General features: G+C 41.3%; 1 protein-coding gene across 11 annotated transcripts in view; it reads left to right on the forward strand.

Annotated features, from left to right (window-relative positions):
- SYNE1 (spectrin repeat containing nuclear envelope protein 1) overlaps positions 1-20,154 on the forward strand; it is a 270,851-nt gene that overhangs the window by 159,353 nt on the left and 91,344 nt on the right. For 9 of the 11 annotated variants that reach the window (XM_077925894.1, XM_077925896.1, XM_077925887.1 and 6 more), the window contains 9 exons: positions 299-436; positions 6,761-6,946; positions 8,089-8,211; positions 8,998-9,184; positions 10,483-10,622; positions 14,155-14,352; positions 15,410-15,550; positions 17,996-18,163; positions 19,959-20,120. In XM_077925894.1, the coding sequence (XP_077782020.1) occupies positions 299-436; positions 6,761-6,946; positions 8,089-8,211; positions 8,998-9,184; positions 10,483-10,622; positions 14,155-14,352; positions 15,410-15,550; positions 17,996-18,163; positions 19,959-20,120 (1,443 nt within the window). The remainder of the gene's footprint in view (positions 1-298; positions 437-6,760; positions 6,947-8,088; positions 8,212-8,997; positions 9,185-10,482; positions 10,623-14,154; positions 14,353-15,409; positions 15,551-17,995; positions 18,164-19,958; positions 20,121-20,154) is intronic. The other 2 variants (XM_077925889.1, XM_077925893.1) reach the window with 2 other exon arrangements.

A 20,154-nucleotide genomic window follows, 5' to 3' on the forward strand; every position in this document is an offset into this window, starting at 1 on the left:
TGCAGTGATACTCCCACACCTTGACATCAATACATTCTAATTCTTCCATGTCGAATTTTCAAAATAGCTTCATCTGCGTAAGAAGTAGTCATAATAAGCATATGGCAAATGTACCAATTTTAATGCAATCAGTACATTAGAACAGTAATCGAGAAGTGTAAATGTTAAGAAACTAGAAGAATGGAAGTAATGAAAATTGCTAGGTAAATAAAGTGACAACATTTCAGAAACCAAAAGTATTTTTGCACGCAAGACTGTACTTTGGATTTATTGAGGTAGATTTTACTTGTCTTTTCAGGCCATTTCTCACTTAGAAGAATATAATGAGATGCTAGAATTCATATTGAAATGGATTGAAAAAGCTAAAATCCTAACACATGGGAGCATTACATGGAATTCTGCCACTCAGCTTCGTGATCAATTTTTGACTCATCAGGTGATTATAGAAAAAACCTTTTTCAGATAATATATGAAGGCACAAATTGTTGCACCAAAGATAGTTTCTACCTCTGAACTATAATGCCATTGTGTTATCAAATGAAATTATGAAGTCTGTGCTATTTTCTGATATATAATATCAGAATATATACACGATATATAATGCTGGAAGCCAGGTCTACATAAATATTATATATAAAAATAAATTGAAGTAGCCGATCAAACAACATGCATTCCTGCCCCACTGATGCTCAAATGAAAATGTTTTTATTGTGCTAAGTAATGCCGTTGGCATAAGCAAGTACCCTGCCTCACATTTTGTTGCCAGTAAGCAGTTCTTTCCTTATTTGGTTTTGACAGATTGACACAGAGGTTTGTATACTAATTGGGGTTGTTGTTGTTTTTGTACAGAGTGTATTTGGATGTCTCTAATCACATGCTGAGATAGAGTTTTTGTACCTTCAATATTGCAACAGAGGATGTGTATAATAGAATTGTGTGAGGCACACAAGGCCCTGTCCAGACTAATACAGTCTACTCCTGGCTCCATAAAGTATTGGTGTTGATGAATAGCTCATCACTAGAGGAATGAGAGGGACGCAGGTGGCGCTGTGGGTTAAACCACAGAGCCTAGGACTTGCTGATCAGAAGGTCGGCGGTTCAAATCCCCGCAACGGGGTGAGCTCCCGTTGCTTGGTCCCTGCTCCTGCCAACCTAGCAGTTCGAAAGTACGTCAAAGTGCAAGTACATAAATAGATACCGCTGTGGTGGGAAGGTAAACGGCATTTCAGTGTGCTGCTCTGGTTCGCTTAGTCATGCTGGCCACATGACCTGGAAGCTGTACGCCGGCTCCCTCGGCCAATAAAGCGAGATGAGCGCCGCAACCCCAGAGTCATCCGCAATTGGACCTAATGGTCAGGGGTCCCTTTACCTTTACCTTTAGAGGAATGAGTGCTAAATTTTCTTGTCTCAGTCTAGCAACCCTATAGAAATAAGACAACTACTTTATACTTCGTGCTTCAAGTACTGCAGATAGTCATCATGTAATAAGTTTTCCATTAACTACATGGCTTAATGAAACTGCTGCTTAGTAGGTTCTCATAATTTACTACATAGTGTTAGAAATACCAGAAATTTTCAGCTGCCCACTTCATTTTGTTAAGATAAAGACTCGGTACAATAGTTTTTCATAGGTTATTGGGGCGGGGGGTGGTGATTGCTTCATCCACTGGGAACTCTATGTTGTTCTCTTACCTGGACAATTCTGGTGGAGTAATAGGCCTAGGAAGAGTTCCCTTTGGTATCTTTTCAGGGGAGTGGATGATGATAGACCATAAATGCAGAGAGGCAGCTGTAAAGGTCCGGTTCACGGGCAATTGAAGTCCCAGCTGGGGACGTCGGGACCGGGGGCAAGATGGCGGGGTGGGAGCAGGAACGGGAGTCCAGAAGCCAGGAGTCAGAAAGCTAAGAGTCCGAGGGTCAGAGAGCCAGGAGTCAAGAAGCCAAGGGTCTGAGGGTCAGGAAGCAAGGAGTCACGAAGTCAAGGGTCCAAGGATCAAGAAGCAAGGAGTCATGAAGTCAGGAGTCCGAGGATCAAGAAGCAAGGAGTCAAACGCAGCAAGGCAGGGAACGTGTTGCTGTGGCAAAGAGCCAAAGGGAAAATGCTGACCTTGTATCCCTTCTCAGCTCTTGCCACCAGGTGCTGTGAGTTACCAATCGGCCTTACCTGTGCGGCCGCGCCTTGCCTCAGTCCTTCAGAGTCCTGTTGGTCACAGGGCCTGGCTCCTGCACGCACACCTGACAGCTGCTGTATAAATGACAGTTTCTATTATATATATATATATATATATATATATATATATATATATGCTTTCGTAGATTTTCACGGGTACAGGAATGCAGGTTTTGGTGTCCTCGGGTATCTTCCCGTGTAAAAGTTGGGGTGTCTAGGCGACGTTTCGACGAGGTCTCACTCGTCATCTTCAGGCTGGTGCTTTCGGCTTCTTGTTACTGGAACAGAGCAGGATCTCAGTGTTTGAGTTCCTATAAATACTGTTGAGGAGGTGTGGCCTCCTATGTTCTGGGCAGAGAGGAAGTTCCCAGGCTAGTGTGCCTTTTCTTCTTTTGTTCCTTAATTGCTTGAGGGATATCTTGAGTGATTTCTTGAGTGATATCCTGAGTACCACTTAGGTGGGTCATTAGGTGTGGATTAGTTGCTAAAGCCTTTGTGTCTTGACCTCTTGAACTTTGTGAAGAGTTTTTCTGAGAAGATGGGTGTACTACATTTAGTTGTGCTCTGGCTTGGCTTCGTGTATAGGGGCGAGCTGTGGTTTTGTGGCCTGTGCCAGCCAGATCTGTGTAGGGATTGCAGGGGGGTGCAGCATCCGGAGGTGCCACCATGGTTTGGCTACTGGATGGTGTCTGTAATTTATCTGTGGAGAGGGTCTGGGTTTGGGTCTGGTGTGGTTGATTGGTGATGGCGTTCTGTGTGCCTCTGGATCTGGTGTCAGTTTTTGTGGGGAGGGCTAATTTCCAGATGTCTGGCAAGCGGGATGTGTCGTCACGCTTGTTCATGTTGTGAGGGTGTTTCTCTATCTCGATGGCTTCCATGATTATTCTCTTGTGGTGATGTTCCATGTTAGAGAGCAATTTGGAATCTGCAAAATTAATTTCGTGTCCTGTTTCTTTCATGTGTTGGAAGAGAGAGGAAGTTTTTTCTTCTTTTTTGACGGCATTCTTGTGTTCTGCGATACGTGCATTTATTCGTCTGTTTGTTTGTCCAATGTACGTGGCTGGGCAGACTTTGCAGGGTATTTCATAGACCCCTTGGTTTTCCAACTGGATTTTATCCTTGGGGTTTCTGAGGATATTGGCTATTTTTTGGTTGGCGCAAAAGGCTGTTTTGATATTGTGTTTATGGAGGATTTTGCTAATTTTATCTGTAGTGCCCTTGATATAAGGAAGGAGGGCCATGCCATTGTTTTCTTCTGTGTCTTGGTTTTTGGGGGGTGTTTCTTTTTGGATTAGCTTCGTAACCCTGTTTTGCTGGTATCCATTGGCAATTAACACATTTGAGAGATTCTGTAACTCAGTTGTCAAGTGGTCTTTGTCAGCCAGGCGTTTGGTTCTGGAGATGAGAGTCTTGGCTACGGAGTTTATTTGTGCAGGGTGGTGGTGTGATTGTGCATGTAAGTAGCGGTTGGTGTGTGTTTTTTTCCGGTAGATAGTGTGTCCTAGGGAGCCATCAGGTTTTTTGTAGATTAGGACGTCAAGAAAGGGAAGTTGGTTGTTGGCTTCTATTTCCATAGTGAATTGTATTTTGGGGTGTAGGCTGTTGAGATGTGTGAGGAAGCTGTCCAGTTTTTCCTTCCCGTGTGGCCAAATTACAAAGGTGTCGTCAACATATCTGAGCCAAAGTTTGGCTGATGGCTCCCTAGGACACACTATCTACCGAAAAAAACACACACCAACCGCTACTTACATGCACAATCACACCACCACCCTGCACAAATAAACTCCGTAGCCAAGACTCTCATCTCCAGAACCAAACGCCTGGCTGACAAAGACCACTTGACAACTGAGTTACAGAATCTCTCAAATGTGTTAATTGCCAATGGATACCAGCAAAACAGGGTTACGAAGCTAATCCAAAAAGAAACACCCCCCAAAAACCAAGACACAGAAGAAAACAATGGCATGGCCCTCCTTCCTTATATCAAGGGCACTACAGATAAAATTAGCAAAATCCTCCATAAACACAATATCAAAACAGCCTTTTGCGCCAACCAAAAAATAGCCAATATCCTCAGAAACCCCAAGGATAAAATCCAGTTGGAAAACCAAGGGGTCTATGAAATACCCTGCAAAGTCTGCCCAGCCACGTACATTGGACAAACAAACAGACGAATAAATGCACGTATCGCAGAACACAAGAATGCCGTCAAAAAAGAAGAAAAAACTTCCTCTCTCTTCCAACACATGAAAGAAACAGGACACGAAATTAATTTTGCAGATTCCAAATTGCTCTCTAACATGGAACATCACCACAAGAGAATAATCATGGAAGCCATCGAGATAGAGAAACACCCTCACAACATGAACAAGCGTGACGACACATCCCGCTTGCCAGACATCTGGAAATTAGCCCTCCCCACAAAAACTGACACCAGATCCAGAGGCACACAGAACGCCATCACCAATCAACCACACCAGACCCAAACCCAGACCCTCTCCACAGATAAATTACAGACACCATCCAGTAGCCAAACCATGGTGGCACCTCCGGATGCTGCACCCCCCTGCAATCCCTACACAGATCTGGCTGGCACAGGCCACAAAACCACAGCTCGCCCCTATACACGAAGCCAAGCCAGAGCACAACTAAATGTAGTACACCCATCTTCTCAGAAAAACTCTTCACAAAGTTCAAGAGGTCAAGACACAAAGGCTTTAGCAACTAATCCACACCTAATGACCCACCTAAGTGGTACTCAGGATATCACTCAAGAAATCACTCAAGATATCCCTCAAGCAATTAAGGAACAAAAGAAGAAAAGGCACACTAGCCTGGGAACTTCCTCTCTGCCCAGAACATAGGAGGCCACACCTCCTCAACAGTATTTATAGGAACTCAAACACTGAGATCCTGCTCTGTTCCAGTAACAAGAAGCCGAAAGCACCAGCCTGAAGATGACGAGTGAGACCTCGTCGAAACGTCGCCTAGACACCCCAACTTTTACACGGGAAGATACCCGAGGACACCAAAACCTGCATATATATATATATATATATATATATATATATATATATATATTAATCTTCCAACATAAATAAAAAACAATACAATAAACAATACATAAACACACAAACATATAAACACGTATAATTTCACAACCTCTTTTTCATAAACCTTACTTCCCCGACTTCCCCATACCTCCCCCTTCTGCATCCCTATTTCAAAATTTCTTCAGCAACCCCTCGCTTCAATTGACTGATTACTCATTTTCTTTTTTTTCCCCCTTTCTTCTATTACTTAATCAATTTACAGCTGTAATTCTATATTTTCTTAACCTTGACATTTTAGCACTCATCAATTTTACAACAATTCTTAAGGTAAACTTTAAATTTCTTCCAATCTTCATCCACCGTCTCTTTTCCTTGGTCTCGGATTCTGCCGGTCATCTCCGCCAATCCCATATAGTCAATCACTTTCGTCTGCCATTCTTCCAGCGTGGGTAGTTCTTGTGTCTTCCAATACTTTGCTAAGAGAATCCTTGCTGCTGTGGTAGCATACATAAAAAACGTCCTATCTTTTCTTGACACCAATTGGCCGACCATGCCCAGGAGAAATGCCTCTGGTTTCTTATAAAAGGTACACTTAAGAACCTTCTTAATTTCATTATAGATCATTTCCCAAAAGGCCTTAATCCTCGGGCAAGTCCACCAAAGGTGATAAAAGGTGCCTTCAGTTTCATTGCATTTCCAGCATTTATTATTGGGCAAGTGATAGATTTTTGCAAGCTTGACTGGGGTCATGTACCACCTATAAATCATTTTCATAATATTTTCTCTTAAGGCATTACATGCCGTAAACTTTATACCGGTGGTCCATAACTGTTCCCAGTCAGCAAACATAATGTCATGACCAATGTCTAGTGTCCACTTAATCATGGCTGACTTAACCATTTCATCTTGTGTATTCCACTTCAGCAGCAGGTTATACATTCTTGACAAATTCTTAGTATTGGGTTCTAACAATTCTCTTTCTAATTTTGACCTCTCCATCTGAAAGCCAACTTTCCTGTCTTGTTTAAACACCTCCATTATTTGATGATAATGAAGCCAATCTCGTACTTTAGACTTTAATTTCTCATAGCTCTGTAGTTTAACTTTTTCACCATCTTGCTCTAAAATTTCACAGTATTTTGGCCATTTAGATTCCATATTAAGTTTTTTCACCTCCTTAGCTTCCATTGGTGACAACCACCTAGGAGTTTTATTTTCCAATAAATCTTTATAGCGGATCTATAAATGACAGTTTCTAGACTCCTGCTTGATCTTCATTTCACCAGTGGGTGCCTCCTGAATTCTGGCAGGAATCAGAGAGGAGTTCTTAGATACCTGTATTCTTAGTAAATCCTTGTGATGCCTTATGCCTTGGTTCTGAGGTCTGAGGCAAGCCGCTATTCAAACATATGATGGGGGGAGATAACATTATGAAGTCTGGGTGCTGGCACAATATGGTTGAACATAAACTTTAGCCTATCATTTTTTAAATCATAATCTGAATATTGAAACAAATTCTGTCACTACTCCCACCTAGGCCATGCTTGAAGAATCTGGAGAGATCCATGGAGATCTTGAAGCCATGACTGAGAAGATAGACTATCTGGCGAGTGTGTATTCAACCAAAGGGATGTCTCAACAAGTGTCAGAGCTTGGGCGGCAGACTGAGGAGTTGCAGCAAGCGATCAAACAGCGATTGCAGAATGTTCAGGATGCAGCCAAGGTATTTGGAGTGCCCTTCATATCTAGCTGACAGTTGCAGGTCTGCTTTATGACTGCACAAGGCTAATATAAAACATCTTCTTGTGATTATTCCTTAGTAATGTTTGTTGTAATCTTACCGCATTGGCCCAAATATAAGCCACACTTCTTCTTTTTTCCAAATTCCGATTGTGAAAAGTTAAAGTGTGGCTTATATTCATGATCTTACAGTATTGCTGCTGAAACAGCTGCTCACAAGGGCCGTTGGGGGTGTGGGACAACGGCACCCATCCCGGCTGTGTCTCCCAAGCTTCCCCCAAGCTGCTGGGGGGAAGGCTGCTGGCAAAGTAGCGTGGCTCCCCCCCCCCCCCCAGGAAGCAGCCAGGGAGCATGGGGTAATGGTGCGCAGTCCGCCTGCCACTTCCAAGTATCTCCCAACACTGGCTTGGGGAGGTAGAGCTGGGAAGCTGTAGTATCAGGAGGCTGGGAAGCTGTAGTATCAGGAGAGCTGGGAAGCTGTAGTATCAGGAGGCGGGTGCATAGTGAGCTTGGAATTGATCGCCAGTGCCGGCTTGGGGAGCTGGACACCAAGCGTTGGCTGCCCCCCGTTCAGGGCATTAGAGCCAGGAGGCGGGCCACACCCGTAAATAAGCCTTGACTTTTAAAGGTGAGGCTTATATTCAGGGCAATACGGTATATGTTTTATTCTAATCTTAACTTTTTGTAAGACACCCTGCTTAAACACATAAATATACTTAGGGGCCTAAATAAATAAATATACTGCATTTCTAGGGCACAATGCCCGGGACAGTTCTCCTATGCAAGCCACATTGAAATGGATGGAAGGTTGTACAGGCGACAACAGTTTCAGGTGTGTCCAATTGATGTGCGATTGCTGACATGCAGGTCCTTTGGGAATGGGGAAAGAGAACGCTTATGCATGTTCTGCTGAAGTGTGCGGGGGCCAGGAATGGAACCCAATGTGAAATGGTCACCGCCTGTAGAAGATGAGGAACTATAATATGCCAGAGAATGCATATGATATGTATTCCATTTTCCAGAGGCTTGGAGATCACTTAAAATAACACCACCGACGTACGTTTCTTAATGCAAGTTTAATGTGGTTTGTGTTTTTCCTAGTTTTTCTGTAATTTTTTTCTCCAGGATATGAAGAAATTTGAAACTGAGGTAAAGACTCTTCAAACAGCTTTAGAACAAGCCCAAGCAACTCTGACATCTTCAGAGATCAGCCGTTTGAGTCTGAAAGAACAACTTTCTCACAGACAGGTTAGACTGATTATAAGATAATTTTTCTGAAAGAAGAGCAGCAAAGTACTACTTTAGATGGAAATTTATTCACATCGACTGAAGTGACTAAGTTCTGTTTGGGGTCTGCTTTCAGGTGGGATGGAAACCCATTTTATGCACTCTACTTCTGTTTTTGCAGGTGTAGGAAATGTTAAATTATTTGAACAATAGTACTTGCAAAAAATGGTCTATTCAGAACATAGAAATTATTTGGCCTATGAATTTATCCTTCTCTAGCATCCACTGTTAGTGTCTTCCTAAGGACAAATCCTGTTTCATTGTTGATGGCACTGATTTTGTTACAGTGGTATAAAAACACAGACATTTGAGAAAACAGTGTTTCATGATACTGTTGTATGTCCTCCAGTTGAACTGAAATCACCCACTGAATAGCTAAATATATTTGGTTGTTATATTTTAAAATATGACAAAACAATCAACCCCAAGAACTGATCTAAATATAAATTGCTCAGATTCTTTTCCTACATAGCTCAGTCAAATCCAAAAGGTAATATGAAATATTTTCAGCTATAGTTGGGAATTTTGTGCTGATGCTTTTAGTTGTTGTTATACACATTACCTCATATATAACTGATTTTCTAAAGTGTGAAAATGTAGTAGAGAATGTTTTTCAACATGTCCTACCGATAAATCATTTAACACACATTTCGAGATTTTTGTTGAGCTCACTTTAGTAAAAAGCTATTGAGGTCAATGGGGGCATGAGAGGTTGTATTTTTTTAATTGCACTCATGTTATTTCTAGCATCTGCTTTCTGAAATGGAGTCACTGAAGCCAAAGGTTCATGCAGTGCAGATCTGCCAGAGTGCTTTGCGGATTCCTGAAGAAGTGGTCACCATGCTACCAATATGTCACACTGCCCTCAGGCTGCAGGAGGATGCTAGCCATCTACAGCACACTGCTATTCAGCAGTACAACATAATGCAGGCAAGTATAAATTGAATGTGAGAGGAGGTGGCAAAATCACAGTTTGGAGTAAATGTCATTTTTTCTTAAGAGCTTTCTTAACAACTTAAAGAAAAATATCTCTTTTGAATTTCTAGAATAATTGCTAGTTTAAGAACATTTACATACAGATATATACAGGCAGCCACCATTTTGTGCAGCGGTTCCATTCCAGGCCTCTAACACATGTCAGCTGAACACACATAAGTGTGCCCCACCCCATCACACCCCCATTCTGCCCATAGCTGTCAACCTTCCCTTTTTTTGCGGGAAATTCCCTTATTCTGGCGCCATTTCCCGCTGCTCCCACTGCTATCCCAGATTGTTAGATATCCCGTAGACAGGTGAGGCTGCTGATCCCTTATTTTCAAATCTGAAAGTTGACAGCTATGATTCTGCCCTCTTCCCGATCCAAAAGGATCCACACATTGGCATTCGCACGTCAGTTGGACGTGCCTAAAATGGTTGTTGCCCGTATTACTCAAAAGAAAGTTGTTGCCTGTATTACTCAAAAGAAAGTATGCATTATCTCCCAGAAGTTACAAACTAAAAATACTGAACCACTCGTTTTTCACAAGATAAACAACCTGGAATGAAATTTAGACCTCTGGTTTATCAGTGATCTGCATCCCTTCCCCCAGTAATTATGTTGTAACCCTGCAACAAACATTTGGAACAAAATTAATTACTTTGTAAGTCAGATTTAAAGGGATGCGGGTGGCGCTGTGGGTAAAACCTCAGTGCCTAGGACTTGCCGATCGCATGGTCGGCGGTTCAAATCCCCGCGGCGGGGTGAGCTCCCGTCTTTCGGTCCCAGCTCCTGCCCACCTAGCAGTTCGAAAGCACCCCCAAGTGCAAGTAGATAAATAGGTACCGCTTTATAGCGGGAAGGTAACGCTGTTTCCGTGTGCTGCGCTGGTGCTGGCTCACCAGAGCAGCTTCGTCACGCTGGCCACGTGACCCAGAAGTGTCTGCGGACAGCGCTGGCTCCCGGCCTCTAGAGTGAGATGAGCGCACAACCCCAGAGTCGGACACGACTGGCCCGTACGGGCAGGGGTACCTTTACCTTTACCTTTTAAGTCAGATTTAAAGTGTGTAAGTTTTAAAAAAAGTATTTAGTAGTAAAAATGTTAATGGCGTCTTACTTGCGCTACAAATATCTAGCTTTTTATAGCATTTATAGTCCTAAAGAGAATGATACACACATGTACACAATAGGTGTTTTATTTTCTGGTGCGCTTTCACTGTATTCCCCTGGCCCCGGCATATTTCCTCTCTAGGAAGCAGTAGTACAGTATGAGCAATATGAACAAGAGATGAAACATTTACAGCAACTAATAGAGAGAGCTCATCGCGAGATCCAGGACAAGCCCATATCAACAAGCAACATTCAAGAATTGCAAGCCCAGATTTCATGCCATGAGGTAATGTACCTAAGATTAATCTGTAACTCATTTGCACTTCCTGAAACTTAAATTTCCATTTCCTTTCCCATTTTCCAGAATATTAACTCTTGCAGACATACCAGACCCTGGCATTTTTGTCTCTTCTGAATCAGACTGGAGAGGAAGAAAAATATTTATCAACCCCCTTTTTTGCTGCTTCCTCTCTACCACAGTAGCTATTTCCCATTGAAGAGACTATACCAAAGGGGCTTTCCAATCCCTCCCATTTTATATGGATGCACTGCCAACTGTACAACTTATATATGAAGCCTTGGGAGGTATATCCCAGTGTCTGTAGGCAATAGCTGGCAGTCGTTTTAAAATCTTAAGTGTCATTGCAGAGAAGCAAAATTGGACTTGGATGTAGCTTGTCTAAATATGCCATTGGACTTGGATGTGGCTGTTCATAGGTGTGAAGTGTAAAGTTTAATATTGCAAGATCTGAGTCTCTTGAATATGGTTTGTGTTGAACAATTAAGACATACACTTATTTTTCTTAAATTTAATGAAGTACATGTCTTCAAGGCGAAAACAGATCCTCTCGCCTTGTTACAAAGTAAAAGTAAAAATAAAATCAAACACTTATATCACAGCTTTTGTGCATCGGAAACGTATGGTGGCTAGTAATGACATACCATTAAAACAGCAGCATGAGAATCAACATATAAACCTTCTCTTGTATGCTCCTCCCAAGCCACAGGGCTGGTCCACCAGTGAGGCAGTTGCCTTGGGGCAGCAGATGTGGCCTACAAGGAGCATACCAGTTGCCTCCTCTTGCTTCTCATCCTCTGCTGTGTGGCAGCCCACCACTGCCCACTCCTTGCTGACCTTCCCCAACACCAGCAAATGTTAATCAGTAATAAATGAGTTAATTGGCTAAAAACCTCAAAGCAGAAATGGAATATACTTCCTGGTATCTGATTTCAGCTTTGGTGCCTGAGCCCAGCTGTGCTATCCCATGCTTCATTATCACTTCATATGAGTCACATACCTCTGTCTATTCCTGTTTGGATCTCATTCCTATCAGCCACCCTTTGGCTTAATTCCATTGCTGATTTATTCATGCAAGAAGTGAATATGCAAAAACAAGGCAATAATCACCACATCCTGTTGGGAGGCAAAGATGTGCAGGCTGTTAAGCATTCTGCATTGATTCCTTGTCTCACGGGTGGAAAAAAAGATCCATTAAAAACCTGAGTGACTGGTTTCATGATACTGGCTATCTCACTGTGAAATTACTCCAGCCCTTAGGCATTCATTCAGGTTAAGCTTTGCGGGAGTTTCTCTTATACTTAATTCATTTGCTCTGAGCTGTCAGACTGTAAAAACATGTTTGGGACCAATGGCATGAGATCACTTTGTTCCAACTGAATACTTTTGAAAACAATCTCACAATCCTGCTTTTTTTGAGGACTAAAAACTAAGCAAACATCATATGAAATCAGAAATTCTCTTTTGAAAGGGAAAAAGTAGTTAGGGCTGACCATGTGTCCTACTTTAAATAAGGCAGTCCTCTATTTTGAAGGTCTGTCAGAGGATAGTCCTCTGTTTTTCAGGTGTTCTCTGTTTGAGGTCTGTCCAGTCCATATCTGATTTAAGAATAATTTGGATCCAGAATACCTGCACGTTTGCATACTAGCTCATTCACTCCGATTAGTGAGGAGTTCTCTTAGTTGTCCCTTGTGTTACAGAGATCTCAACTAGAAGGTAGGCATTTAGTGTAAACAGTCGCATGCTGTGGACCTCTCTTCTAGCAGTGATGTGGCAGGTTCCTCGCTTTTGACTTCCAGGTGTCTCTTGAAGGCTTTCATGCTGTTTAATTAGCCAACTATTTTAATGATTATTTATATTGTGTTTCACTGTGTTTTGTGGTGTTGCACATTGCGCTGAAATTTTATGACATTGCATCATAGAAATGTTTTTATAAGTGTGTGTTGTGTGTGTGTAATCATAAAAAGGAAGAGCATGTGCCTTAAAAGTAGTGATGGAAAGACACTGATGGCATCTAAAAACAAACAAACGAGTTTTAACAAGGAGAAACAGCAGAGATGGGTACAACACAGAAGCTAACACCCAAAAGCTAATATAGCAGAGTCTTTCTAAACTCTTTCTTGCTGTGGTCAAACTGTGTATCAAACTGCCGCTCATCCTGCAGTGTCATCCCCTGCTTTCTCTATTCAAACATCTGTCATTGTTTAAAACAGCTACTTTCCCCCATTCAGTGATTCTCTATTGCTGCTTTAAACATTTGCTGTTTAAAATGGTCATGTTTTCCCTCTACTCCATCCTTTCTTTACTTCTGTCAATCACCTGATATCAAATATAGCACCAGGTAACCTGTTTTCTTTTGCCAACACAGTTTGAAATCAAACTGCACAGGCAAAGACACAGATCTTTACAGGTGCTAACAATCAGCTGCCTGCATTTTCAAAGCCCTGTGCCTTTGCAAACACTGCCATGATTTTCAGCACTTGCAAAAGCTCAGGGGCTTACAAGAGTCAGATATCAGCTAATTGTTGCCCCTTTCAAAGTGCTGTGCCTTTGCCCTCAGAAACCAGTGCTGTCCCCTCATACACATTTCTTACAAACCTGACTGGAAATATTTAGCTGATCTACCTGTAATGCCTTAGCTACATTCTTGTGCCATAGTGATATACATAATCTACGAAACTAGACTGATACAGCAATCAATAGTGTGTAATCTTAAGTATGTAATTTTGCTGCTGCAGAGAGGGTTCAACTGGAGCATTAGTACAGAATTAGCTAATTTATTCAGGAATACAATTTGGACCCAGTCCAAGCTGTGACTCTAAACAGGCAATTAAAAGAAAATAAATACCTTGCAGAGTGATATTAAAATGCCAAGTGCAAGCTACTAGTTTATCACGGCTCCCAGCATTTTAGAACAAAGCAAGAAGAAAGCCACAGTGTTTGTTAATCCATGACAGCCTTGTGCATTAACTTCTCTGTTCATTGTATTCAGTCTGGTCAGAAATGAATGCTGCATGTTTTTTTAAACTTCAAGTCATTGCATGACCTCATTTCCTTGGCATGCCTTATCTGGGGACTTTCAGCTTATTTTAGTATCCCACGAGGCAGACAAGAATATTTCCCCTCTTGTTTTCAGCAGGATTTAATGCAGAATTTGCTTATCCTCAGAAATGATAATGTGAGTTTACCAGACACCCCTTCTGTCAGTGACAGGCAGGAAAGATTTTCCACGGTGCTTTTCCATTTTCACTGCATAGCTTTCTGTTCAGTGGCTTAGCTCTGCCTTTCTCTGTGTGTATGTAGCGCGATGCAGCCTGACATGTTTGTTTTCCACAATCAACATCCTGCTGTTCGGCCACTGCTGCTGCTGAGGTAGGGCTTCTGAAACACAGAGCTGTGATTTTATTGGCTGACCTTAGACAAGCAAGCCGGTCTTTCTCTAACGGAAGCAGAATTGCTGCTCCTTCTTACGGCCTCTACATGCTGCATATGATTCTCAAGGAAGAAAATGTTTCCTCAGGAGCTGGCACAGAAGATCAAAGGCTACCAGGAGCAAATAGCATCTCTGAATTCCAAGTGCAAGATGCTAACAATGAAAGCCAAGCACGCCACTATGCTTCTAACAGTAACAGAAGTGGAAGGACTTTCAGAAGGAATGGAGGAGCTGGATTCAGAAGAACTCCTCTCAGCACACTCAGCTCACCCCTCTGTAGTAATGGTAAGCAATAAATGTATAATTTGTCTGTTTCCTGAGGCCACTAGTCATGTACAATACTGGTTCTGACACTATTATGCAAAAGATTGCTACAGTCCATGTTGTTTCTTTGTTTTCATGAGATGTCTGGGTGTTGCTGATTAGAATGCACTGGAGCTCAAATTTATGCAGCTGTGGTTATTCAGTTTTACAAACCAGCAATTACTGTTATCCTTGGGTGTGTATGAGTGTGGCTTTTGGCAATTCAGCTTTTTAAACATGGATAATTCCTCGGAACCACCAAATAAAATCACATTTATAAAATAACAAAATATAGCTTCACTTTGTACTCCCAAGAGGTTATTATTATTACTACTATTTTCTGTTTTGTGCGTTATCCTCCCTTGGTATACCTAAGTGAAGAACTGGGAGAGGGGGAAATTGAAATGATTATTTTGCATATGCATGGAACTTTTTATTTTTAAGTACACTGGATAGCAGTTGAAACATTGCTGGAATAAAGAATCCATAGGAGATGCTTTACTATTAAGTTGTACAGTATGTGTTTATTGCTTTCAGTATCTTTACATGTGGATCTGCTTTTCTTCTGCAACATTCCTCAAATATATTTTATCTAGTAGAAAGGTACATGTTTCCCTAGCTGAATGTTCCCATATTTTCCAGTGAAAATTCCTACAACTATGGTGTATGTGGATAAGGTTAAATATGTTCTCAAAAATGCTATCACTTAAATACTTCAGAACTAGAGTAAATAAACTTTCATTCTTTGTCTACATTATTAATACTGTTTTAGTTGGTATGTATCAGATGCCAGGGAGGACAGGGCTTCTAGGTCTAATAGCTATGGAAAAGAGAGAACTTGGGCATGAACATTTTCTCATAGTAGGGTGAGGAAAACTGTGCCTACCAAATAAAATTCTCACACACAATTATTAAAGGTACAGGGGCTCTTAAACTATGGCCTGTTGGAACTCTATGCATATGATTGCATTAAATAAAAATCATCCTTGTGGTGACTGAATGATCTTCTTGTCATTTGGGATTGCATTTCCCGTGGCAGATGACTGCTGGTCGCTGTCACACACTTCTGTCACCTGTTACTGAGGAGTCTGGGGAAGAGGGAACGAACAGTGAGATTTCTTCTCCACCTGCCTGTCGCTCTCCTTCACCTGTGGCTAATACAGATGCTTCTGTTAACCAGGTATCTCCCCGTTGGCTTTCATTCAATTGTGATGTCTGCAAATATGTGTGGTCCTCAGTGTGCAGTTCCTTATTTGTCCTGTCAGTTAACTTGGAAGTGTTTTCTCAGGGCAAAAAAACATGAAGCTTTCGTTTTAATATTATTATTTAAAGTGAAACTACATGCTGTTCTTTAAAATGTATATAATAGATAAATGCGGTGCAGCATTAAAACTGCTAGCACATTTGAAATGCTAGGCAGGGTCAAGCATGGGTTCAGATTGGATGAGGGACCGCATGTTGAGATTCCTGCATTCAGGGGGTTAAGGGAGTGGGTGGCACTGTGGTCTAAACCACTGGGTCTAGGACTTGCCGCTCAGAAGGTTGGCATTTGAATCCCTGTGACACCCCGTTGCTCTGTCCCAGCTCCTGCCAACCTAGCAGTTCGAAAGCATGCCAGTGCAAGTAGATAGATACTGCTGTGACAAAAAGGTAAACAGCGTTTCTGTGTGCTCTGGCACTCGTCAAGGTGTCCCGTTGCTCCAGTAGCAGTTGACTGGCCACATGACCCCATAGTCGCATTTGACTGGACTTAACCGTCAGGGGGTCCTTTACCTTTACCCATTGGAAGGGGTTGGACTAGATGAACCTTGGGTTCCCTTCCAGCTCTACAATTCTCTGATACTGGAGATACAGATAAAAGAATGGGAGCATGCACAAGATTTTCAGCATTACAGAAGATCCTGACAAAACACAACTTTTGTTGTCCCTTTATCTATCTGCATGTTTTCTGCTACTAGGTAGTTGCAAAGATCTTCCTCTGTTCTAATATTATTTCGTTATTGATGGTAACTTTTGTAAATGTGAATTAAATTGTTTCCATTCCATTGCTTTATTTTCAACATGAGCTCTCTTTTCAGTAATTACAGTGCATAGCTCTATCAAATTGACACTGTAGGTACCTTTGTTAATTAATGAGCATTCTGAAGCTGTTTGATATTTAATGGTATAATGCAATGAATAAAAATAGAGATGCAGGGTTAAAAAAACCACACCTTGATGTCAAGCTTATCCAATCAGATATTTTCTTCTCCCTGTTTCACTCCTTGATCTCAATGAAAAATAATGTGCTTTTCTTGCATATTCTCTCATAGATTTCCTCACATATTATATGCATCATTACGTACCATAATTATTATATGGTTATTATATGCATTTTATGCATATCATAGTATGCAGTTATATACTGCAAGTTTCCTAAAATAACCAGCACATAAACAGATACGCAGAATGCTGCATATACAGGAAAAATAATAATAGAATAATTTATTATTTATACCCCACCCATCTGGCTGGGTTTCCCCAGCCACTCTGGGCGGCTGCCAACCAAATATTAAAAACACAATACAGCATTATATATATAGTTATGTTTTATAACATAATATTGCAGAAGTAAGGTATAGCACAAGGCTTGACTCTTTCATATGAGATATATATGTAATTAATTCTACTGGGGGGTGCCAGTATATAATTTGTTGTAGCTTTTCTTAGAAATAAAATGCCTGAGTTGTAAGCAAGTGCTCAATTCAACAGAAGGTTCAATTCGGGTGTAGCTTGATCAGGTCAGAACTACCATTTCCCATGGATAAATGCATATCAAACTGATTCCTCCTTTACTGGTAAAGAATAGGAACGGAGCAAGAACAATTTATTCATTACTTAATTATTATCAGCTAGTAGCAAGTATTTCTTGCTCCAAACAAAAGCAAAACGCACCACTATTGTGATTCAACAAGGAAATTGATAGGTTAAAATAATAAGCAAAGCAAATGTAGGAAGTGAGATAATGAGCCATCGACTTTGTAAAGTTTAGTTGCATTGCAAGTGTAAAATACAAGAACCTCAGGAATAATTTTTTTTTTGCAATGTATTTTGTAACATGGGAAATTAAGTAAGAAATATGCATTGGGCCAACCTAGAGTTTGAGTGAGTTAAAAATGCAAGTTTGTCAGATCAAAGAGGACAGTCATGGTAGCAATGAGTAAGTAGCAGCAGCTTTGTCTTTTTATTTTGCCTAAAGATGAGAGTTGTAGTAGGGATGTGATGGTTGATCCACACAGCACTCTTGCCTTCCTAGTAGCAGAATTGAGGAAGGAGGCTCTACAGCCACTTGCTGCCTTTATTGGTTGCTAGATGGAGGGACCATCATTAGAAGGGTTCATTATAAGACTAACAATGTATATTAAAGCTCACAGAGCTATGGCTTGTGAGCAGAGCTATGGGTGTTTTCTTAGGAAATTTACTTAAAAACAAAAGATAAAAACAACAATACGTACAAATAATGATTGTAGAAGATAAGCCGTAAATTTAAGCTGTGCAGAGCAACAACAGTAAACAGGAATAAACTGACATTTTCATGAGAGGGTTATGTCTTTTGAAACTGCTGTGTTGTGCTTCATGCTCGTAGGACATTGCTTATTACCAAGCCTTATCTGCTGAACAGTTGCAGACAGAAGCTTCAAAGATTCAGCCCAGCCCCTCATCCACTCAGGAATCCTCTGAGCCGGGGTTAGAGTCTGCCACTAGTGCCAAGCTGGATGATTTACAACGTTCTTGGGAAACACTGAAGAATGTGGTAAGTCTCTTGGTGCAAGGAGGAAGGAGAGATGTTACTATAATTTTGTGTGTGGTTTAGGTGATTGTGTCAGAGTGGATTGTTTGCAAATATAGGGATGACAAAAAAAAATAGAGAGAGAGAACCAACTGGTGTGGTGGCATTTTAGCTGTAAGGAAGTTTCTATGCAGAAAGTTTGAAGGTTTTGAGTAAGTTCATCAAGTATACCAAAGCCTCTGAAGGCACACATTATTTTTAAGTAGTGAGGCCAGATACAATTAGCTTCCATTATTGAAGCTCTGACTTCAGATAATTTAACAATGTGGCTGCTAGATTTCCACCTCGGACTGGGTATTCTGATAATATCACAACTGTGCTGTGCCAACTGCAGTGGCTCCCAGGGTACTTGAAGGACGACCTGTCTCCAGGTGAGTACCTTTTTATGAGGTGAAGTAGGCAATTACCAAACAGAGCTGCCCTCGTGGTGGTGTCCCAATAGCAGAATGCTCTCCTTAGAGAGGTTTGCTTGCCACCCAACTGTTATTTTTCAGCACCAGAATTTTCCAAAGGCTTGTAGATCTCGTTTACTGCTGTAGACTGCTTTTATAATCCTGTGACCTTTAAGTTTATTGTGAGTCATATTCAGTGAATGTGTCCTGCCAGCAAAAGGATTTCCACTTGCACAGTGGTACTTGCCCTCTCTCCATCTCTCCATGGACCCCTAAATCTGTTTTAGGCATTTCCTCAGCACTGAGGAGCAGATTTAGAGGTTTTGTGGGGTGTGCTCAAGAGGAGGAGGAGGAACGTTCTGTTGTTCAAGAAATTGGGATGCACCAGCTGGATACCACCCTAAACTGCCCGAGGAAAATGATTGAAGGGCAGTATAAAAACAGTATAATCAACAATTGACTCCCTCTTAGCTCCCGCATAGGATTTTTCAGTGCAGACATCCATGTCAGCACATGGAGATAATGCCTGTAACATGTTGAATGGCAGCAGTGTGGACTCAACTGCTTATCCCAGGAACCATGTGCTGTACTCTTTATGCAGATTCATGTGTAAAACACAAACACATTTGTGCAAAGCTTTGTATCACTATGTCCACAGCAGCCAAACTACATCAGAGATCATATGAAGCTCCAACTACAGTGGTACCTTGGTTTATGAACTTAATCCGTTCCGGAAATCCGTTCTTAAACCAAAGCATTCCTAAACCGAGGCATGCTTTCACATAGCAGTGGGGGACTCAATTTACAAATGGAACACACTCAACAGGAAGCGAAACATGTTCTTGTTCCAAGGCAAAGTTCACAAACCAAAGTTCTGGGTTTGCAGCGTTCTTAATCCAAGTTGCTAATAAACTAAGCTGTTCTTAAACCAAGGTACCACTGTATAGGGAAATTATAGCATAAGGATGTGATTTGTAATTATAATAGATAAAATTGCAGACATAATTCACTCTTCTATGGGCAAACATTTCTATTTCTTCAAATCTCTCAGCCTCCTGCATCACAGCTACCCAATTCATCAGATCCCTGTGAGAGGGAGCAGGGTGGGGGCTGTTGAAAGGAAGGGAGGGCAGGGAAATTATCTTCTACTCCCTGCTTCCATGGGTATTTCTAACTTATTATGTATAACTTTGCTTCCCTCCCTTTTGGGGTTTTTATGATGTTCTGTATATTATGTTCCATATATTGTGTATTTTTGTTCTCATGTGGTATATCAATGCCAGTTTCTTTTTCTTTATTGAATAAAGAAGTGTTTGTTGGGTTTTTTAAAGAGCTGAATATCTAGTCATGGTTTACTTTACTTGTAGATTAGTGAAAAGCAACGTACCCTCTATGAGGCCCTTGAACGCCAGCAGAAGTACCAAGACTCCCTCCAGTCTACATCCACAAAAATGGAAGCCATTGAGGTGAAATTAAATGAAAGCCTGGGGGTTGGGAAGAGTCCAGAGAGCCAAATGGCTGAACATCAGGTAAAAATAAATGAATGACAAGATAAATTGTTCA

Source organism: Podarcis muralis, chromosome 3, assembly GCF_964188315.1.
Source record: "Podarcis muralis chromosome 3, rPodMur119.hap1.1, whole genome shotgun sequence".
In the NCBI taxonomy this organism is placed as follows: domain Eukaryota; kingdom Metazoa; phylum Chordata; class Lepidosauria; order Squamata; family Lacertidae; genus Podarcis; species Podarcis muralis.